At 45.7% G+C, this 18,509-nt stretch overlaps 1 protein-coding gene across 1 annotated transcript in view; it reads left to right on the top strand.

Annotated features, from left to right (window-relative positions):
• Positions 1–18,509, top strand: part of COLEC12 (collectin subfamily member 12) — a 178,788-nt gene that overhangs the window by 145,506 nt on the left and 14,773 nt on the right. The window contains exons 6-8 of the mRNA XM_046672036.1: positions 9,804–10,292; positions 11,276–11,412; positions 12,645–12,754. Of these exons, the coding sequence (XP_046527992.1) occupies positions 9,804–10,292; positions 11,276–11,412; positions 12,645–12,754 (736 nt within the window). The remainder of the gene's footprint in view (positions 1–9,803; positions 10,293–11,275; positions 11,413–12,644; positions 12,755–18,509) is intronic.

Below are 18,509 nucleotides of genomic sequence, written 5' to 3' on the forward strand. Positions count from 1 at the left end.
GTCCATGTCCACCTCCCTCAGGTTCCTGGCAGAATTGATCTCCTTACAACTGTAAGATTGAGGTTCCTGTTTTCTGTTTGGCTGTCAGCCGGAGACTGCTCTCAGCTCCTAGAGGCCATCTACAGTCCCTTGCCATGTGACTATCTCACAGCATTGCAACTTCTTCAAAGCCAGCAAGGGAGTCTCTTTCACTCCAGTCTGCAAAGGTGAAGTCTTATATAATGTCACCTACTCAAGGGAGTGACATCCCATCACCGTCACCATATTCTATTGGTTAGAAACAAGACACAGGTTCCACACTCAAGGGGAAGGGATTACACAGGGCATGAGTCATTGGGGGTGACCTAGGGTGTGTCCGCCACATTGGTTGAATGACCGAGTACTAAGAGTAATAGTTCATGTGCCCCCATGAGCCTAGAGGCAGGTCTGGATGGCATTGGCAGGGCCCTGTTCAACAGCTTTGTCGGTGACTAGCATGAAGATATGAATGACCTATTGGAAATAATCCAATACTTGTGTGACATGAAACTGTATATACTAGCTAGCGGATGATGGAATCATAATCCAAAATGATCTTGAGAGGCTGGAAGAGTAAAGAGATGCCAACAAAAGGAAATAGATAGGAAATACATGTAAAATCTTGCTTGTAGATGGAAAAGATCAAACAGACAAATTTGATGGGAAGGCGTGGCTTAAAGAAAGTATGCATGAAAAGCATGGTAGTTTTAGTTGACTGTAAGCAAGTAAATGTGTCTACCAGGGAATCTAATGTGATTTTTGACTATATCAATAAAAACATGGTATCCAAAATGAGGGAGGTGATAATCTTGCTCCATTCAGTATGGCAAGACAACCCCTGGAGAATAGTGTGTACTTTAGGGAGTCTCTTTCAAGAGGGACATTCACAGACCAGCATGGTCAAAAGAATATGACCAGGATGATGGAGTATAGAAACCATGTGCTGTGAGGAAGGATTGAAGGATCCGGAAAATTTAACCTACAGGAGAGACTGCTTAGTGGGGGAACAGGGCAGCCATCTACAACTATTTACAAGGCTATCATGTGGAAGAGATTTTAAATGATATCTGAGGATGTCCAGAGGGTGAAACTGAGACAAGTGGGTGTTCATTAAAGGAAGATAAATTTTGGTTTTATATGATGTTTCTTAGAAAAATTGGTGTTGCCTGAAAATATAATGGCTTCCCTTAGCAATATGAGTGCCCAAACTCGAGAGGGACTGAAGAGTTGGGAGTCAGGGACACTGTAGGTGTGAGTCATCCTCCGAATAAGGGATGGGCTTGCAGATGATGAGAAAGCTCTTCAGTGCTTAATTTACTTTTTTTCCTATCCTTTCTCGACCTAAATTCAGAATGAGGGCAGATCTTAGCAGATGTGCAATCTAATAAAATGAGAGCTTTCTAAATTTCTCTTGCAATTATAGTATCTTAGACAATCCTATCATGGTATTCTGGATATTTTCTATCTATAAATTTCATAGTTTTACTATTCCATTAGTTTAATTGTTAGCTTATTTTCTGTAAGGAAACTTCTGACATCCTTAGTTTATAGACAGCATGGCGTATCAGCTAAGGAAGTGTATGGAACACTTATAGTTGAAGATCAAACAATGGCTTTAATGTTTCCATCATACTGATTATTTTTATCAGCTAACATTGACTGTGAGTTGACTGAGTGCTTTTCCCGAACCATCCCAGTGAGTCTTGCCAACAGCTCTGTAAGATAGGCACTTACAGGATCATCACCAGTCTATAGATGAGGAAACTAAGGCTTAGAGAAGTCTAAGGAACTTCCTCAAACTTACAGAAATGACAAGTAGCTAAACAGGATCTGAGGCCAGGCTGTGTGGGACCAAAGCCCAGGCTGTTAACCCCATCAATACTAACTGAAACTGATGTCCCTCTTCCCTGTCCCCAGTTGCTGCTGAAGGAGTCTGTGAGGGCAAGAAGTTGGGATTTCATTCTCAGTGTGAGGGGGAGGTTTTAAGCAAGGTGGTGACATGACCTGATTTATATTTTTAAAATATAAATGCTGGCGCTGGGAGGAAAATAGGTTTCGGGAGAGTGGGTGTGGAGGCAAGGGTCCAGTGAGAGGCTATGGACCAGTTATAGGTGACTTAGAATGGGATGGTAGCGGTGGAGATGATAGAAGTGGGTCTCTTCATTCAGGAGGAGTCTTGGAGGTAGACTCAAGGGCAGCCCTGCCCTTCTCTGCACAGGAGGGCCCTGCTGTGAAACGTCCTGACTGGCCTCCTCCAGCCATGCCCCACCAAGGCGAGGAATCCACAGGCTCAACGGGCTGAGTATTCAGAGCCCATGCCAACCCGTTCTTGACCATGTTTGGTGCCCAGGACCCTTGAATTCCCTACCCGCAGTATCCCAAGCCCAAAGAAGCAGCCAAGTGGTACCTCTGTGTTGTAGGGGTGGGGGATGGGGAATGGACAGAAATTGAACACAGGGTCAGGGGCTGGTGTGTGTGGCTGGACAAGGTTGATGGATGGATGGGCTGTGAGGAGTGAGGGAAAGAGAGGAACAGGATGTCTCCTAAATTTTTAGCTTGAGCAACCAGTGGATGGTGGTACGGACTGGGGAGGTACAGAAAGAGTGGCCTGTTAAGTGGAAGATGTCTATTAGAATGAGGTTTCTGACTCAGTGTTTCTGAGATGCCTCAGACCTTGGTTTCTGAATGCTATTTTCCTTTTCACATATGCCTTCCCATATTAAATCTATCCTTGGTCTTGTCATTACCTGCACTTTCTATATGTTGACCTGAGAAATTTCTCAAGTCAACCAAGTTGCCCCCTGTCTATTCAACCTATTCAACTTCCTCCAGAACAGGAATGCCCACTAGCTATTCCAAGAGCACAAGGGACTGAGGGAAGAACTCCGTTTCCCAATGCAAGCGTTTCCTTCCATGCTTCTTCTCTAGTGCCTTTCCTCTTTCTCTACATGCAACTCCCATCCCTGAGGATAAGGGAAGGATGGGATAAAGCAAGATGGAGCAGGACGGGATTAACATTGGCTTATGTTGGGCTTGCCTCTGCAAGATTCAAAATACTCTAATGCTTTCTGGGAAATTCTTGGTGACTCACACTTAATGAACCCTGATGCTGCCTGTACAGTTCAACCACCTAAGACAATTGCCTAATGAAGAAGTGAAAGCTGAAGCTGACTGATTGCACTGAAGCTAGATGACAATGTGGAAACAGATATTAAAACATGTTGAATCCTGACAATTATCTCTACATCCATAAACTAAAAAACCTAGTTATGAAAGCCTTATTTTTTTTGTTGTTACAAATAACAAAGATTTTTATCCTAATTATGGACACAGAGGACTTCATACCTCATAACACACACTCTTGGGTAGGAATTCACCTCACATCCTGAGGTCTTCCGCAAGCTACGGAGAATGTCAGTTGCATCCTCCCAGTAGGATCAGAGTTCCCTTCATCCGCTCTTCTGAGAGAGACGTAAGATTTAGTAAGGAAGAACAAGCGCTCTGGAATCTGACAGGGACAGACCTGGATACAAGTACCAAGTTCCTCATCCTCTCTGTGCCTCAGTTTCCTCGTCTGTGTCTACCTTTTAGAGGTTATGAGAACTTAATGAGATAATGTAAAGCGCTTAATGCAGTGCCCGGCGGGAGTTAGCTAATAGTCATACCCAGGTGTGAGTAAGTTCAGTTCCCATCCAAGGTTTCCCTTCTGCTGTAGCCCCACCCAGTACATTGCACCCAGGAAAACAACAGCCTCATGTGCACAAGGAATAAAATTGTACAGATGGGGTTAAGGTTGATTTGGGTCCAAAAGTACTTCCTGCTGGCTTCCTGGTGCTCAGCCCTGGAGAAGAGTCAGACTCAGGTGCTGTCAACAGCTTTCACTAATTTTTTTTTTTGAGGAAGATTAGCCCTGAGCTAACATCTGCTGCCAATCCTTCTCTTTTTGCTGAGGAAGACTGGCCCTGAGCTAACATCCGTGCCCATCTTCCTCTACTTTATATGTGGGATGCTTACCACAGTGTGGCGTGCCAAGCGGTGCCATATCCACACTGAACCGGTGAACCCTGGGCCACCAAAGCGGAACAGGCACACTTAACCACTGCGCCACCAGGCTGGCCCCTTTTCACTCATTTTGTAATCCACATTTATTGAGTGTCTGCGATATGCCAATCATGCTGCTGAGCACTTGGATAAATTGTCTGTTTTCATTATTACATCTCTTTGAGATAGGAATTACCAGCATTCCCCATTTTCAGGGGAGGGAACTGAGGCACAGAGAGAGCCTGAGTAACTTATCTGAGATGAAGCAGCTAGTAAATGGCAGACAGTGCTAACCTTCGGTCTGTCTAGTTCTCAAACCCGTGCCTCCAATGGCACCCTGCTGCCCTATGATGATTCAAGAGAACAGATGATATATTCAGGGAGGTTGAAATGCAGGAGAGTTTATTTTCAAGAGAACAATTGGTTTAGGCTTCATCAAGGAACTAACATTTGAGCTGGACCTTGAAAGATGCATAGGAAAGCTGAAGGGGCAGGGGACAAAGCAAAGTGGATCAGGCAGGAGGCTTCAGTTTCTCTCATTGCCTACCGTACTCCCTCGTGGTACACTTCCCCAAACAAGACTGCTATCTAGGGATCCTTGAGAGCTCATGTTCAAAGGTATAGAAGCAGACTATGGGCAGTTGGTGAGAAACAGTGGTTTAAATATACCCTCCTCTGTGGACAAGGAGCTTTCGTGGCTTCCTAGAAGTCTGACTGTCTTAAACAGTCAGGAGTCAAGTCAAGAATCAAATTATTCTTCAAAACAATTGCTATATAATATCGATTAAATTTCCTTTTAATTTGTACATTCTATATTCACTTCAGTGAAGCAGAATAACTTTTTCATATTGTAGGTGTTTAATAAATGTTTAATTCAGTTGCATTCAAAGTAGATTTTTAAATGAGAAGAAAAATGCATCAGATTATTTTACTCTTTTTCTCTATCCTCCAACCTTACCACTAGTGGTTCTAAAATGAAGTCTTCAAGATTTTGGATGGCAGTAAGAATTAAAGTGGTTTCTCTACTTCCTGTTTTGTTGGAAAACAAATTGGAACCTTATCTCAGGGGTGGGACCTGGGGCTGGGCCCTTCTGAAGGCCTGCAGTGTAGTTGCCAAAGCAGAAAGGGCACAGAGATTTCAAATCTTCTGTCCTCTTTGAACTCCTTGTTTAGAGAATTCGGGTGTTCACGGCTCCCAGCTCTGGAGTCTGGGGAACACAGGGAGGGGGCTTTGCTGGCAGTGCAAACAGAGACTGCTCAGTGCTTGGGTCTCAGTCATATTTGGGCATTTCTGGAGCTTGTGATGGCTTTACCAGCAACATGGGTATCCCGGGCATTTCAGAATGCTGAGCCAGGCAGCCACCCACTTGGCACTGAAAGCAAATCTCAAATTTGCTTCTGTTTGGGACATCACATGTACTTCCACATGTAGTGTAGCCATTTTCTTGATCCTGAATTCAAGTTGTAACTGCACAAGCTCACAAAAACTCCCACGTCATATATCTCAGTGTTTTTGGTTTTAAGGCACAAAAGGTGGCTTATATTTTATTTCACTTTACTTTCACTTCAACAGCTGCCCAATAAAAGATTCAAGTAAGACCTAAAAGCCTGGGATCATCCAGATGCTAATAAGTGATACTAGTGTCCTGGGTCCTAGAGGAAGATACACCCCTGGCATTAATAATCAACTTTTTTAGGGGGTCTAGTGCTGACTTTTAAATGGTTTTACCTCTCTTTCTCAGTGATTTTTAAAAAGAAATAAACAGCAAATTTCTAGGTCTTAATGAGCAAAGTACATTATATGACTCTCTTTATGTATGGGACACACAGAGTACATTTTCACAGAGCCCAGCATCTGAAGGCAGAGCGCTGGTTTCCTGCTCCAGCTCAGTGATGGTTTCCCCAAGGCCAGGGCAGCTGTGGATGAAGACAGCATTAACAGTGTGCTTACCAGGAGTGTGTCCACAGCCACCAATACTCAACCTTATTGAGTATTGGTGAGAGAGAGACAGATAACCTATTTGTGATGGATTTAGTACTTCGTATGAAAAATTCGGTTTTTGTGCTAATCCAGCTGGGAAATCCATCATAAGTAGGATGTTAGACCTTTGTCAAAGGCAAAAACTTGTATATTCTCCCAATATCTATTCCCTTCCTTCACAAGATCTCTAAATTAGCATCTGCTGGTATTTTGTGCTGACTGCGGGATCCATGCTTCACGCTATTCTTAAAATAAGCCACAGCTTATGTGGAGTGAGTGGGGACATTCAAGAACCACCTCAGTTCAGAGGGCAACAGCTGAACACCATGAACTACCCAACACCAGAAAGAAATAAGATTAATGAAAAGCTGTCACCCTGGGTAAGGGGCGTCTTGGATTCATGTCAAGGGAGGAAGAGAGTTGTGTGTCTTTGGAGTTGTCAGAAACCAGAGAAAGGTGTTCTGGAAGAAATACAACTCCTGCCACATCGGTGTGTCAGAACAGGGTGACAAGCCCCTGAACAGTCCCTATTTCATGGGCACAGGTAAACTCATACACTTACAAGTATAGCACCCAGATGTGAGTGATTGAGAAACACTAATTATTGGTGAAATTTGTAGAGAGAATAAGGATAAAGAATTTTTAAACCGCTTGAATTTCCCAACAGACCTTCTTCATTATTTGGATTTCTTAAGGCTAAACATAGAACAGAAAACAGAAATAGTTGAGAAGAAAAGCTACTTTCATTTTTGCTGTTACTCCAAATAAATTAGAATTTGTATATATGCTTTGGCCTATTGTCAGTGTTGTTCCACTAGAATTTTCCATAATGCTACATCCATTATGGGGAATGTACATGCCACCTTCCACGCTATTAATCTCTAGGACACTATTTCTCAACTACACAAAGGAACTAATATACCTTTTTAAAAGGTGAATCTGGCAGTGAACATCCACCTTCCCTATCTTTGCTAAATAGGCTGGACTATTCAATGAACCTCCTCAGGTTAAACAGAGAAAAACCTCAGATTGCAGATGAAGAGACCGCTGGATCATTTCTTAAAAAAGACATCTCCCCATGATCATTCCATAGTGGGAGCCAGGGTCAATTGACATATAGATTGAGTGGAGCTATACTTCTTAGACTAAACTGAGGGACACCAGGCAGTTCACCATTCCCGAAAAAATCTCTCCTTTCTGGTGTCTCCTGGGGCCCAAAATGTTAGCATTAGCTCTCTGGGCCTTTTGACCCTTGATGCACATTGATCTGGTAAACACTCGCTGAACAATGACTATGTGCCAGACACTGCTGGCTGCTAGATGAGGAAGTGTCCCCGAAGAACAAACAAGGACTAAAAGAATAGAGAAGGAGGAAAAACTTCCATCTGGAGTGACCTGGGAGGATTACATGGTGAGTGAATAGGAATTTTCCAGATGGATTCAGGCAGAGGAAATTCTAAGAGAAGAGATGTGCAGAAGTGCAGAGAAGGATGGAATAAACACATGTGACGCCTGCTCACAAAAGCCTTGATACCAGATGATCAAGTAGGGGCTGAATACTCTGGAACAAGTGGAGATCAGAGGTGTGTGTAAGGAAGACAAATGTGGGAAAGATACAGAGTGGGGTAATGGAGAGAACTCAGAGGTAGGAAGAGCAGTTAAGAGATTACCATAAAAATCTACCAAAAAGACAGAGTAGGGGGAGGGGAGAGAGAGAGGACACCCACACTAGGGTCATGATGAGCAGCAGAAAGGGAGAGCCAGTTATGATGATGTGGTGGGATAAGGGATGATGGAAAGACATCATAACAACGAAGAGATGATAAGGTCAGTTTTAGACCTGCCAGGTTGGAGGTACTGGCAGGACATCCCAGAGAAAATGGACCATCCAATGATGAGATGGAAATAAGGACCCAGAGCCCAGGAGAGCTGATGATAGAGAAGAGCCAACAGAAGTTGGTGGGCAGAAGTCAATGAGTCGGGTTCAGGGAGAGGGTGCTTCGTCCTAAAGTCTTGCAGTTATGGAGCAGACAACCCTAGAAGGGTCTCAATGAAGCTAGTCCTAGTATAGCGTAAACTCTCTTACAGCTCAGTAGAGGGTCCTGCCAGTAAATCCATGGGTGATATCATGGGTAGCCTTAAATAAGGAAAGCGAGTCCAGGGCCTGGGTTCTTGCTGAGAGCAGATGGATGGGATGGACTTGGGGCCATGTATGAGGGTACAGTGAGGTCCATCAGGGCCTAGGAGGGGAGCAGGGCAGAGAGATCCCACACAGAGGTGGGAAGGCTGCTGCACCATTCTGTCCTGACCAGCTAGGGGTTGGTGGTGGTGTAGGGGGATTGAGAAAACTGAGGGTGGGAGGCCTACCCACCATTCATCCCCCCAGCACTTCCACCCTTCCAGCCAGAAAGGCTTTCTGCTTCTGAAGAAAGAACAAGCATGGGCCTCTTTTACTTATTCATGTAGAATCAGGAGATCTCCAAAACTCTGAGATTCCGGGGAGTAGAAAGTTTGAGAACAGTGTCCTCTGAGATCCATTCATGTCAACAGGAGAGGACCTGGATTCCAGTCCCAGCTCCATGACTAGATTGTGACTGCCCATCCCTTGTTCCCCGGGTTTATCTGTCCTGAGTAGCTAAGTAACCCTGAACACAGAGCTTGACATCTCTGGCCCTGCCTGTCCTCAGATGTGCTGTGGGAATAACATGTCATAGACGAAGGTCAGGCGACATAGTTTATGTAAAAGTACCTCGAACTTTCGAGTGTATAGTCATTCACAACACAAATCCTGGTTGTGGTGTATGGGTGTCAGATGGCCTCTTACCCCTGAGAACTCAAAGAAAACAAAGCAGTCCTGTGTTAAGGGAGCTGCTTTACAGGATGAAGAGGCACTAGGCTTCCTTCTTCCCCTGCTTTTTTTAGGGAGGACTGCGTTTTCCTCCTTTGGTGGGAAAATGGTGTCATTTTTTCTCCCCCGCCAGTTAGACGGCCCCCCTAGTTCTTCTCTATCTCCCCTTCCCTATTTGCATTATTGGACAAACAAACTGGAGAAACGGACACTGCCCCTCCTCAGCCCTGGCCAGGGGAGCGCTTTCTCCATAGACCTCCCGTCCCTCTGAGCTGGTCCTCGATGGGTGAGGGTCAGCCCCAAGGACAGCAGTGTCCCTGCAGCAATGCTGGCAGAGGGGACAGGAGCACCAGGTGGGCTTGGTGTGGTGAGGGAATGAAAAGGACCGTGCCTCTCAATGCTCGATGGCATTTTCGTGTCTAAGTCAACTCTTCATCCCAAGCACCTTACACAGTGCTTGTCATATAATAGGTTGTCAATAAATATTTGTCAACTTAATGAAAAGAAGAGGAAGTAAGTAGGAGGGAATCCTGATCCCAACATGCATGGCTTTTCTGCTGGTGACAGACGGTCCCAGACAACTAAAAGGGCCCAAGTTAATGATGTGAGTCACACTGCGGCAGGGTCAACAGGAAGATGTCCGTTCCCCTGAAACATCCACAGATACTCAAAAGCGGTGTGTTGTTAAGATGTATTCCAAATGCTTGGAGCAGGAAGGGTAAACTTAGTAAAGAAAGCTTTTTATAAAAAAAAATGCCATCAACAATAGCATGGTAAAATAATAAGCATTCCTTATTGCATAGATTTTGTATGTCTAGATTTTTTTAAGTTGGAGGTTTTATAGGAAGATAAATTCTTCACTATGACTCACGGTGGATTTTATGTTTATGCCATTTACATTTTTTTATGTTTTAGGTCCTCCTGGCCCCAGGGGTCCCAAAGGTGACAGAGGACAGCAGGGCCCCCCTGGTCCCACTGGCAACAAGGGGCAGAAAGGAGAAAAGGGGGAGCCTGGGCCACCTGGCCCCGCCGGTGAGAGGGGCCCAATTGGGCCAGTCGGCCCCCCTGGAGAGCGCGGCGGCAAAGGCTCCAAAGGCCTGCAGGGCCCCAAAGGCTCCCGCGGGTCCCCTGGGAAGCCCGGCCCTCAGGGCCCCAATGGAGACCCAGGCCCCCCAGGCCCCCCAGGCAAGGATGGACTTCCAGGCCCCCAGGGCCCTCCTGGCTTCCAGGGACTGCAGGGGACTGTCGGGGAGCCCGGGGTGCCGGGACCGCGGGGGCTGCCGGGTTTGCCTGGGGTGCCAGGCATGCCGGGCCCCAAGGGTCCCCCCGGCCCCCCAGGTCCATCGGGCGCAGTGGTTCCCCAGGCCCTGCAGAACGAGCCAACCGCAGCACCGGAGGCCAATGGTAAGTCTGAGCCCTTCCTCCCACCAGGGGCCCAGCAGTGCGTGGGCTCCTGGCTGGGCGGCCCCCAGCGTGCGACCCCACAGTCCCTCCACTCCCGCCTCATTTCGTTGGGCAGTGAAGGCAGCACGTGCGGCAGGCACAGGGCCCTGCTGCCTTCACAGCCTCCACGCCAGGTGGCGCCACTCAGGCGCACGTTTCTGTCTAAACACGACTGGGTTCTCTGGCACTCGTTTATTCAGCTGAGTTTGGTCCTCAGGGACAAACGTGTTCCCAGACGTTTCCTTCATAAAAGTCCAAGGCTGGGCTCCCCACGACTGTCCTGTCCCCATTTTATGCCCTTCACCCTGGGGAAAGACCATCCCTCAGTTAACATGCAGATGGAACTTTCTGTTACTGAAGCCCAGATTTCATTTCCTTTTGAGAAGGTGTTATGGTGCCTTCTCGTCCTCTGATGATTAAACCTTTGGTAAAACCCTAAATGTTGGCTTTGCAACCAAGCCTATTTTTCTCTCCTTTGACCCACACTTGATTCCACTTGATTTCCTTCAGTACAACTTGGGTCATCCTTGTTATCCCATAGCCCAGTTTTGGTTCTGGGTTCTCCCATCTGGTTGTTTATAGGTTCCATATGATTCCAGACTGACGCTGAACACCTGTGCCTGCACTGCTTTGTATTGTTGTTTCTGTTATTTCTGTCATTGTAAAGACTATTCCAGACACAGAAGAACAAAGACCCAGCATAGATATTTTCCAGATTATACAGTTTTAGCTACTGTGTGCTCTGCAGTCTACATCCCTATACTGGTCTTTGCTCCCAGCATGTCTGTGAACGACAGTCATGGGCTCCATACACAGACGATGGGGCTGCTCCTGGCTTGCAAGGGAAGCAGGGCCATAGCTGTGGCCTCTTAAACATAGCGGAAGAAAGACAGAGTGCTTTCTTTGTTTTTTTAAGTCAATGTTTTAAACCTTTGCACTCCTAGGCTGCCCGCCTCACTGGAAGAACTTCACAGACAAATGCTACTATTTTTCGGTTGAGAAAGAAATTTTTGAGGATGCAAAACTTTTCTGTGAAGACAAGTCTTCACATCTCGTTTTCATAAACACAAGAGAGGAACAGGTATGTTTGCAGTGTACTTACCATTGCAGAAAACTATAATTTAAGGATAGTTTACATCTGGAAATTGCATGCTCACTGGGGATTCAAAGATATCAAGAATTCATAGTCACATAAACACAGAAGGCTACATTATGGAGATGTGGGCCTCATCCAGTGACAAGAAGCATTCATGGCATGGGAGTTATGTCCTCTTGCTCCCACCTGGAAGATACTGCTTTCTCAAGCCTGGAGATGTGTGGCTGTCGAGAGAGCCGTAATGCAGAAGAGAAGCCTGCAGGCCAGCAGCAGGCACTTGTGGAGAGAGAAGCAAAGAGGCATGAGCACTATAGGGGTGGGGTGGCATACATGGGACCAGATATGTGGCCTCAGCAGGGTCAGGGAGGACGGAGGCGGCCATGGGGACACAGCCCACATGTGATAACAGTGGTGACCACTCCCTGGGCCCCTACTACGTACCAGGCACTTTATGAGGCATTTTCTCCTTTAAACCTCACACTAACCCTACAACCTATGGGTAGTAGTATCCTCATTTTACAGCTAAGAAAACTGAGGCCCTGCAAGGCTGAACGATTTATTCATGGGATGACAAGTAAATGCAGTGCTGAGACTGAAACTGAGGTCCATATAGCAGCAAGGCCAATGCTCTTTCTTTGGCGCCACACTGTTCCAGTGCCGCCTTCCTTTTCCCTAAGTATCTGCACAGACACAACCCTGAAACAGCTGCTTCCCGCAGTAACTGACTAAGAATGACCGTACAATCAACGCCTGGGCTTTAGAGTATACAGCCCTGGGCCCAGTCCCAGCTCAGCCACTTATTGTCTTCACTACGGAGATTGTTGAAAAGACTTCAAGACATGGTGCTAGCAGCACACTGAGCGTGGGACCTGGCCCAGAGGAAGAAGTCAAGGATGCCATAGCTGTTACTATTATTAGAACATGGGAAGGCCAGGTGGTGGAAGGGGATGGAGGCTGCTGGAATTCATTGAGTGGTCTGGGTGATTTAGAGGAAATATCACTTGTAAGTTTATAAGGGGAAAAAAATGTCAAAGCCCCCAAAACAATGCAAAACAAAGCAAGTTCACTAAAAAAGAGGGCCACAAAAGCAGTGTACGTGTTCTGATAAACATCCTCTTTTGAAATGTCTTTTTTTTCCTAAATGTTGGGGGGGGAAAGCCCCCCAGACATCTGTTCCAAGAAAAGAGTAACACACTGACAACTGATTTCTTTTTCAGCAATGGATAAAAAAGCAGATGGTGGGGAGAGAGAGCCACTGGATCGGCCTCACGGACTTGGAGCACGAAAACGAGTGGAAGTGGCTGGATGGGACATCTCCAGAGTATAAGTGAGTGCTCAGAAACTTCCAGAGTGGCGGTCAGACTCTCCTGTTCTGTTTTTCACCTCTTGCCTGACTCCCTACAGTTTCTCCTCTAATGACCTTATGTCCTAGATGCTCCTCTAACTGAGGCTCCTGGTACCGGTTTTGTACATATTTCCATGTAAAGAAATTGTGGTTGAGAATCTATATGCTGTAAAATAGCATTTTCCTTTCTCCTTTTCATGGAATGAATTTTTTTTCCTTTCTACAAAACAAACCATCAGAGGCTTATAAAACCACACACCACACAGTACAGTACTTGTGGCTGAGGCGTTCTCTTTAAATGCTACCGTGAAGGATTGGGAAGCCCAGGCTGCCTCAGGCACGTTCAGAGCTCACCTGAGCTGTGATTCTGACAAGGGCTGGGAGCTCTCATCAGGGTCACACCATCAGTGCCCCTCACCTGGTTGGCTTTCTGGCCAGAGTGTGATGATGAATTACAGGTTCACGACTCTCCTCCACATAGGAAGTTCAGCTGCACCATGCGCAAAGGCATATGTGGGACAACCATCCCCCAAATATCTGAAGAGTCTCTGTAAGTCCGATGTGACCTGAGTTCTCGAAAGGCAGCGAAAAAGAATGGAGAACTTGACGGTACCTTCTCGGGGCCCTTAGGGACACAGAAGTCTCCACAAACCTCATCCTACCCCAGGTTTCCTCCTTCCCTCCTCCTACCCCTGGCCTTTAAGATGACTAAATTGTGCCAATTTGAACTTCACTTCTACTTCCTTCTCCTGCTTTGCCTCTAATGGGTGTGAAAAGATGCAATAAACTGTACCAAATGGAGCAGAATCTCTAAAAACCTCCTCTGAATAACTTTCTTTTGCTGGAGACAGAGAAGGCTGGCCCTGCAGAGGCTCAAGCAGGTGTGAGGGCATCTTGGCTTCAGGATCGTGTCCCAAGCATGGAGGAGACCAAAGCATCCATGGCACCAGGAGAGGAGAAAGCCAGGTGTTTCAGGTCTAAGTCAGTGTCTCAGGAATTGAGGCTGGACCTGTAGTGGTCAAGGAGGAGTGGGGGTCAGAGGTGATGGAGGGGCCGGATGGAGTTTAAAAATGTTTGTGTGCACATGACTGTGCACGTGGATAGACGAACAAGCAACTTTGTACTTTTAAATCCTCCGTGTGAAGAGCATGATTAGAGGATAGAGGTGGAAGCTAGAATAAGGCCATTTCTTTAAAAAAGAGTGACTAATCGTTGAGCGAAACATTTGAAGATTTTAGGTCTGCTCCGAAGGTGAGCCTCAGATGCCCCCAGAGCAAACGGCTGTCTACCTGCTAGCCTGATGGGTCCCTGTCTGCTCCCTCTGCACCTGTCCTCCGGGAGGAGAAGCTGCCCCACACGCGTCCTGGCACTCGGGAATTGGGCTGACGGCTGAGGAGAGCGCCCAGCATGTGGAGATGCACTTCAGGAGACTGTAAACCCTTGTGAGAGGTGTTGTCTAAAATCAGGGAAGTGCAGGGTTGGAGGTAGGGATGGGAGGCAGAGATTATTAAAGGCAAAGATAAATCTGTGACTTTGATAGTCAAGAGTGCCAGAATTATTTTTCTTAAGGGAGTTGGCAGGGAGCTAGAAAAAAAAATCAGTCTCCTCCACTTTTCTCACAGCCATAAATGCACAAAAGTTCTGGGTTAGACTCACTCAGAAATTCAGTCTTAAGCTTTCCTCCAAGAAAAAACTGGATTGGCCAATATGGAATGGATAGAGCTGGAACATCACTGTCTATACCAGCTCTCCCGAGGTGGAACTTTTCTCCTCTTTCCGGGCTCCAGCGAGAATCATGCGATCTGGGAGGAGAGCACCAGCATTGCTACCCAGGACCTGAGAAGGATTACATCACCAGACACCTTCCTGGAACTCAGTCCCCAGCCACAGCCACCCTGGGGCCTCCTGAGAGTTTGGCTTCTGCATCCTGGCCACAGCACAGACCCATGCTTCTCGTTTTCCACCCAAAGGAATACATATACCTGTCAAAATCCCCAGGATCAAACTTTAAAGGCAGGAATAAATTAGGCAGACATATTATGAGGCCTCAATACTGAAGGCTAATTTAACTTGACATATAATAATAAACACTGCACAAACTAGAAAAAGAGCCAGTGCAGCGAGGGGAGAGAGCACATACCCTGGAGTGAATGAGGTCACGTTCCAGGTCTCGACCCAGCACTCAACAGCTGCGTGACCTTGTGTGAGTTACTGAACCCTGCGAATTCTCGTGTCCTCATCTAGAAATGAACATTGCAGAAGGACCTACATCGGCATTGTGAAAATTAAATGAGATAATATATATAAAGCATTGGCCCCTGGGAAGTGCTCAAGGAATGTCATCTGCTGGTATTGGCGTTATTCCTATTATTGTCATAGTCATGATTATTTTTATACTAGTCAGTAATTGCAGGATAATACTACCTAGGATTTGTGTATTTTATAGTGTCCTGATTGAGATGCCACACACAGTATTTCACTCAGATCTCACACAGATTCGTGAAGAAAACAAGAATGTTTTCTGCAATAGCCTGGGATGGAGACTGGGGGTCAGGCTCTCAGGGGTCCCCCACCAGTTTAAGTCTCTCCAAATACTCTGTCTATTCAGACTCACCTTTACCCGCCTCCTCTTTGCCTCTGTGGCCTCCACACACTGGCCCGTCTGCTTCCGTTCCCTGCTCCAGCAATGGTGTCTTGCCCTGGCCCCTCCTCAGGCCCTGCCCGGGCCACAGGAGAACCAAGGCTTTCTGCTCTCCTCTCACTCTTTCTCCCCAACACACATACACACACACTCTCGCAGCCCTTTTGAAGTTGTTTCACACTTTTGTGGTTACTGCTAAAGAGGAAACGGACAAGGGATAAAGGCGCTCTCCTCTGTCTCTTGTCTACACTCCATTTTCATGGTTGAGAAAGGCAGTGCTGGAATAAACAGACAAAAAGTACTGGTGACGTGGATAGGATGCCAAAGGCTTAGGGCACATGCAGACCTGAACTATGGTTTATTTCCAATGAAACATAGGACCTGGCTGAATCTACAGCTCTTTCTGCTCTAAAGCAGGGCAGGAGCAGTCAGGGAGAAGGACGGAGGAGAAGCAATCTGTGATGGCTCAGGATGTTGCCTAGGACAAGTTTCCAAATGCTTTGGATCCACACACCAATACAGTTCCCAAAGAAAGACTGGAGGGCTGAAATATATTGCCAAGATTTTATTTGCCAATTAAGAACATGGTTTTTAAAAATTACCAACAACAAATCCCAGCATTAAAAACCAAAAACAAAACCCGCAATCTTTTCCAAGAAAAGACAGCTGGCCGTCATACTTTCACACATACACACACACACACACACACACACTCACACACACACACACACACACACACACACACGTTGTCCTTCTTTTTCTCATTTCACTGCAGACCTGTGAAAACTGCATTCCTGGCCAACACCGACCTCCTGACTGGCGATTGGGATCCACTGGCTCACAGTCCTGTGATAACATTCAGTGAATTACACTGGAGCATCCACTGTGAACCAGCCTCTGTGCTGGCCTGGAGGATATTTTCTAGAATGTGGAGGCAGCAATATGAGTGAGAGATGTGGTTCTATTCATGTAAAAATGTCTGATTTCCAGGACCATGTCACAATCAAGAAGACAGACATACCAACCCTAACTGTGGATATGGCCAAGAGCAGGGCTTCAGAGGAGATTTCAACGTTCTTCTCTCAGTAATTAATAGAAAAAGTAGGTAGAAAAATCAAAAGGGAAATAGTAGACACTATCAACTAACTTGACTTCATTGATATTTATGGAACATTTCACCCAACAACTACAAATACCCATTCCTTTCAAGTGAATATAGTACTTTCACCAAGATAAACTACATGCCGGGCCATCAAACAAGTCTCAATAAATTTAAAGGCACTGAAATTATATAGAGTATGTTCTCTGACCAAAACAAAATTAAATTACAAACCAATAACAGAAAAATATCTACAAAATGGCCAAATATTTGAAATTAAATGACACACTTCTAAATAACTCATGGGTCAAAGAAGAAATCACAAAGGAAATTTGAAAATGTTTCAAATAAAATGAAAACACAACACATCAAAATTTATGGGATGCAGCTAAAACAGTTTGGAGGGGGCATTTATAGCTTTAAAATGCTTATATTTGGAAAATTTTTTTTAAGTTGAAAATTAATGATCTATGCTTCTACTTTATGATGGTAGAAGAGCAAATTAATCCCAAAGTAAGTAGAAGGAAGAAAATAATAGTGACTGGAAAGCAATGAAATAGAAAATAGACAAGCAATAGAGAAGATCAGTGAAACCAGGAGCATGTCAAAGCTGATCTTTCTACTCTTGATGGAATAAATGCAAGCCTGTCGTCTGGCAGAGGTCATCATTGTTAATGGAGGCTGCCTGGTAGGCATGTGGGAATCTGCCCACTCGCTCAGAGCAGAACTGTAAGGTAGCCTTTAAGGCCTTCCCTGCCCACGCTGCTTGCATTTGCCCACCTTAGATCACCAGAGATGTGATATTCCTCCTGAGGGTTTCCCAAAGCACACTTGAATCTCTTCTATTCCTCTTGTCTACTTCTTGGTCCCCTGCACAGGACATCATTTGGTGGGAGTATGCTGTTAAGTTATGAGTAGCTGCTTTCATCTCTACGCGGCAAAGATAAAACCTGGGTTGCCTTTCTGTCCACAGAGACTCCTACCTTATAATATTGCATATATATTTTTTTTAGAATATAGAGCCATAGAACGGCGGGGATCAGAAGGGAACTTTCAGTGTCATCTAATTCAATAATAACTCACTGTGACCCATGCTTCTTATTTCTATCAGAGTGGCTCTGGCTTAGGCCACTAGAGAGAAATCTTCCACTTTACAGACCCTTATAGTGGGAGAAAATTCTATAGCAAAGAAACACTTCTCACTACTAAGATTGTCCTGCTTTGAGACCAGGCTATTGCCAGCAGAAGTTTCTTGACCCTGAAGCCTCAGTCAGTCTTGAGGTCAATGAGAAAGTACTAAGTTGTGAGGTCGAAAAGGGCCATTCCCAAGATTGAGAGTTTGTGCTCTGCTTCGATTAGAATAAACCCAAAATCCTGGAGGAGGTTCACACCCACTCTAGCTGACATGCTTCTGTGTTTCCAGTGCAGTGGAACAGTGAGTCCAGTGTGTTCCAAGGTCCCTGGTCTACTTAGAGTCTGCTGTCCAAGTGCATATGTGTGTTGTTAGCCAACCACTTCTATGACACGTGTATTATAATACGGGATTCAGGGATTTTCAGCTCAGGCTTTATTTCAGAGTGCACCTATAAATGACGTTAAGGCACCATTTAAGCTGAAATTCTTTTCCAAAATATATATGTTCTTTATCTGACATGTTCTGTTCTGTTATTTATTACAAGCATGCACACTGAGGGGGTTTGCCACACATCACCCCATGTGATTTTTAGCTTTTCCAAAGAGATGCTATGAGACTCTGGGTGCTCAGTCTACAAGACAAATTGCCCCTGCAGCCTGGCTTCAGGCTCCTCCCCCACCATCCACGCTGGTCCCACCTGTCACTGCATTCACAGCCAGAGACCTGCACTCTACCTTTAGTCCCAAAAGAAAACCTTGGGCACTGTGTGTGAAGAATTCCAATGACCTTCAAAAATGAATGGAGAATGGTGATAAAGATTACCTCCTTTCTTGTCAATCAGTTCTCTTTTTGTTGAGTCTGT

Source organism: Equus quagga, chromosome 9, assembly GCF_021613505.1.
Source record: "Equus quagga isolate Etosha38 chromosome 9, UCLA_HA_Equagga_1.0, whole genome shotgun sequence".
In the NCBI taxonomy this organism is placed as follows: domain Eukaryota; kingdom Metazoa; phylum Chordata; class Mammalia; order Perissodactyla; family Equidae; genus Equus; species Equus quagga.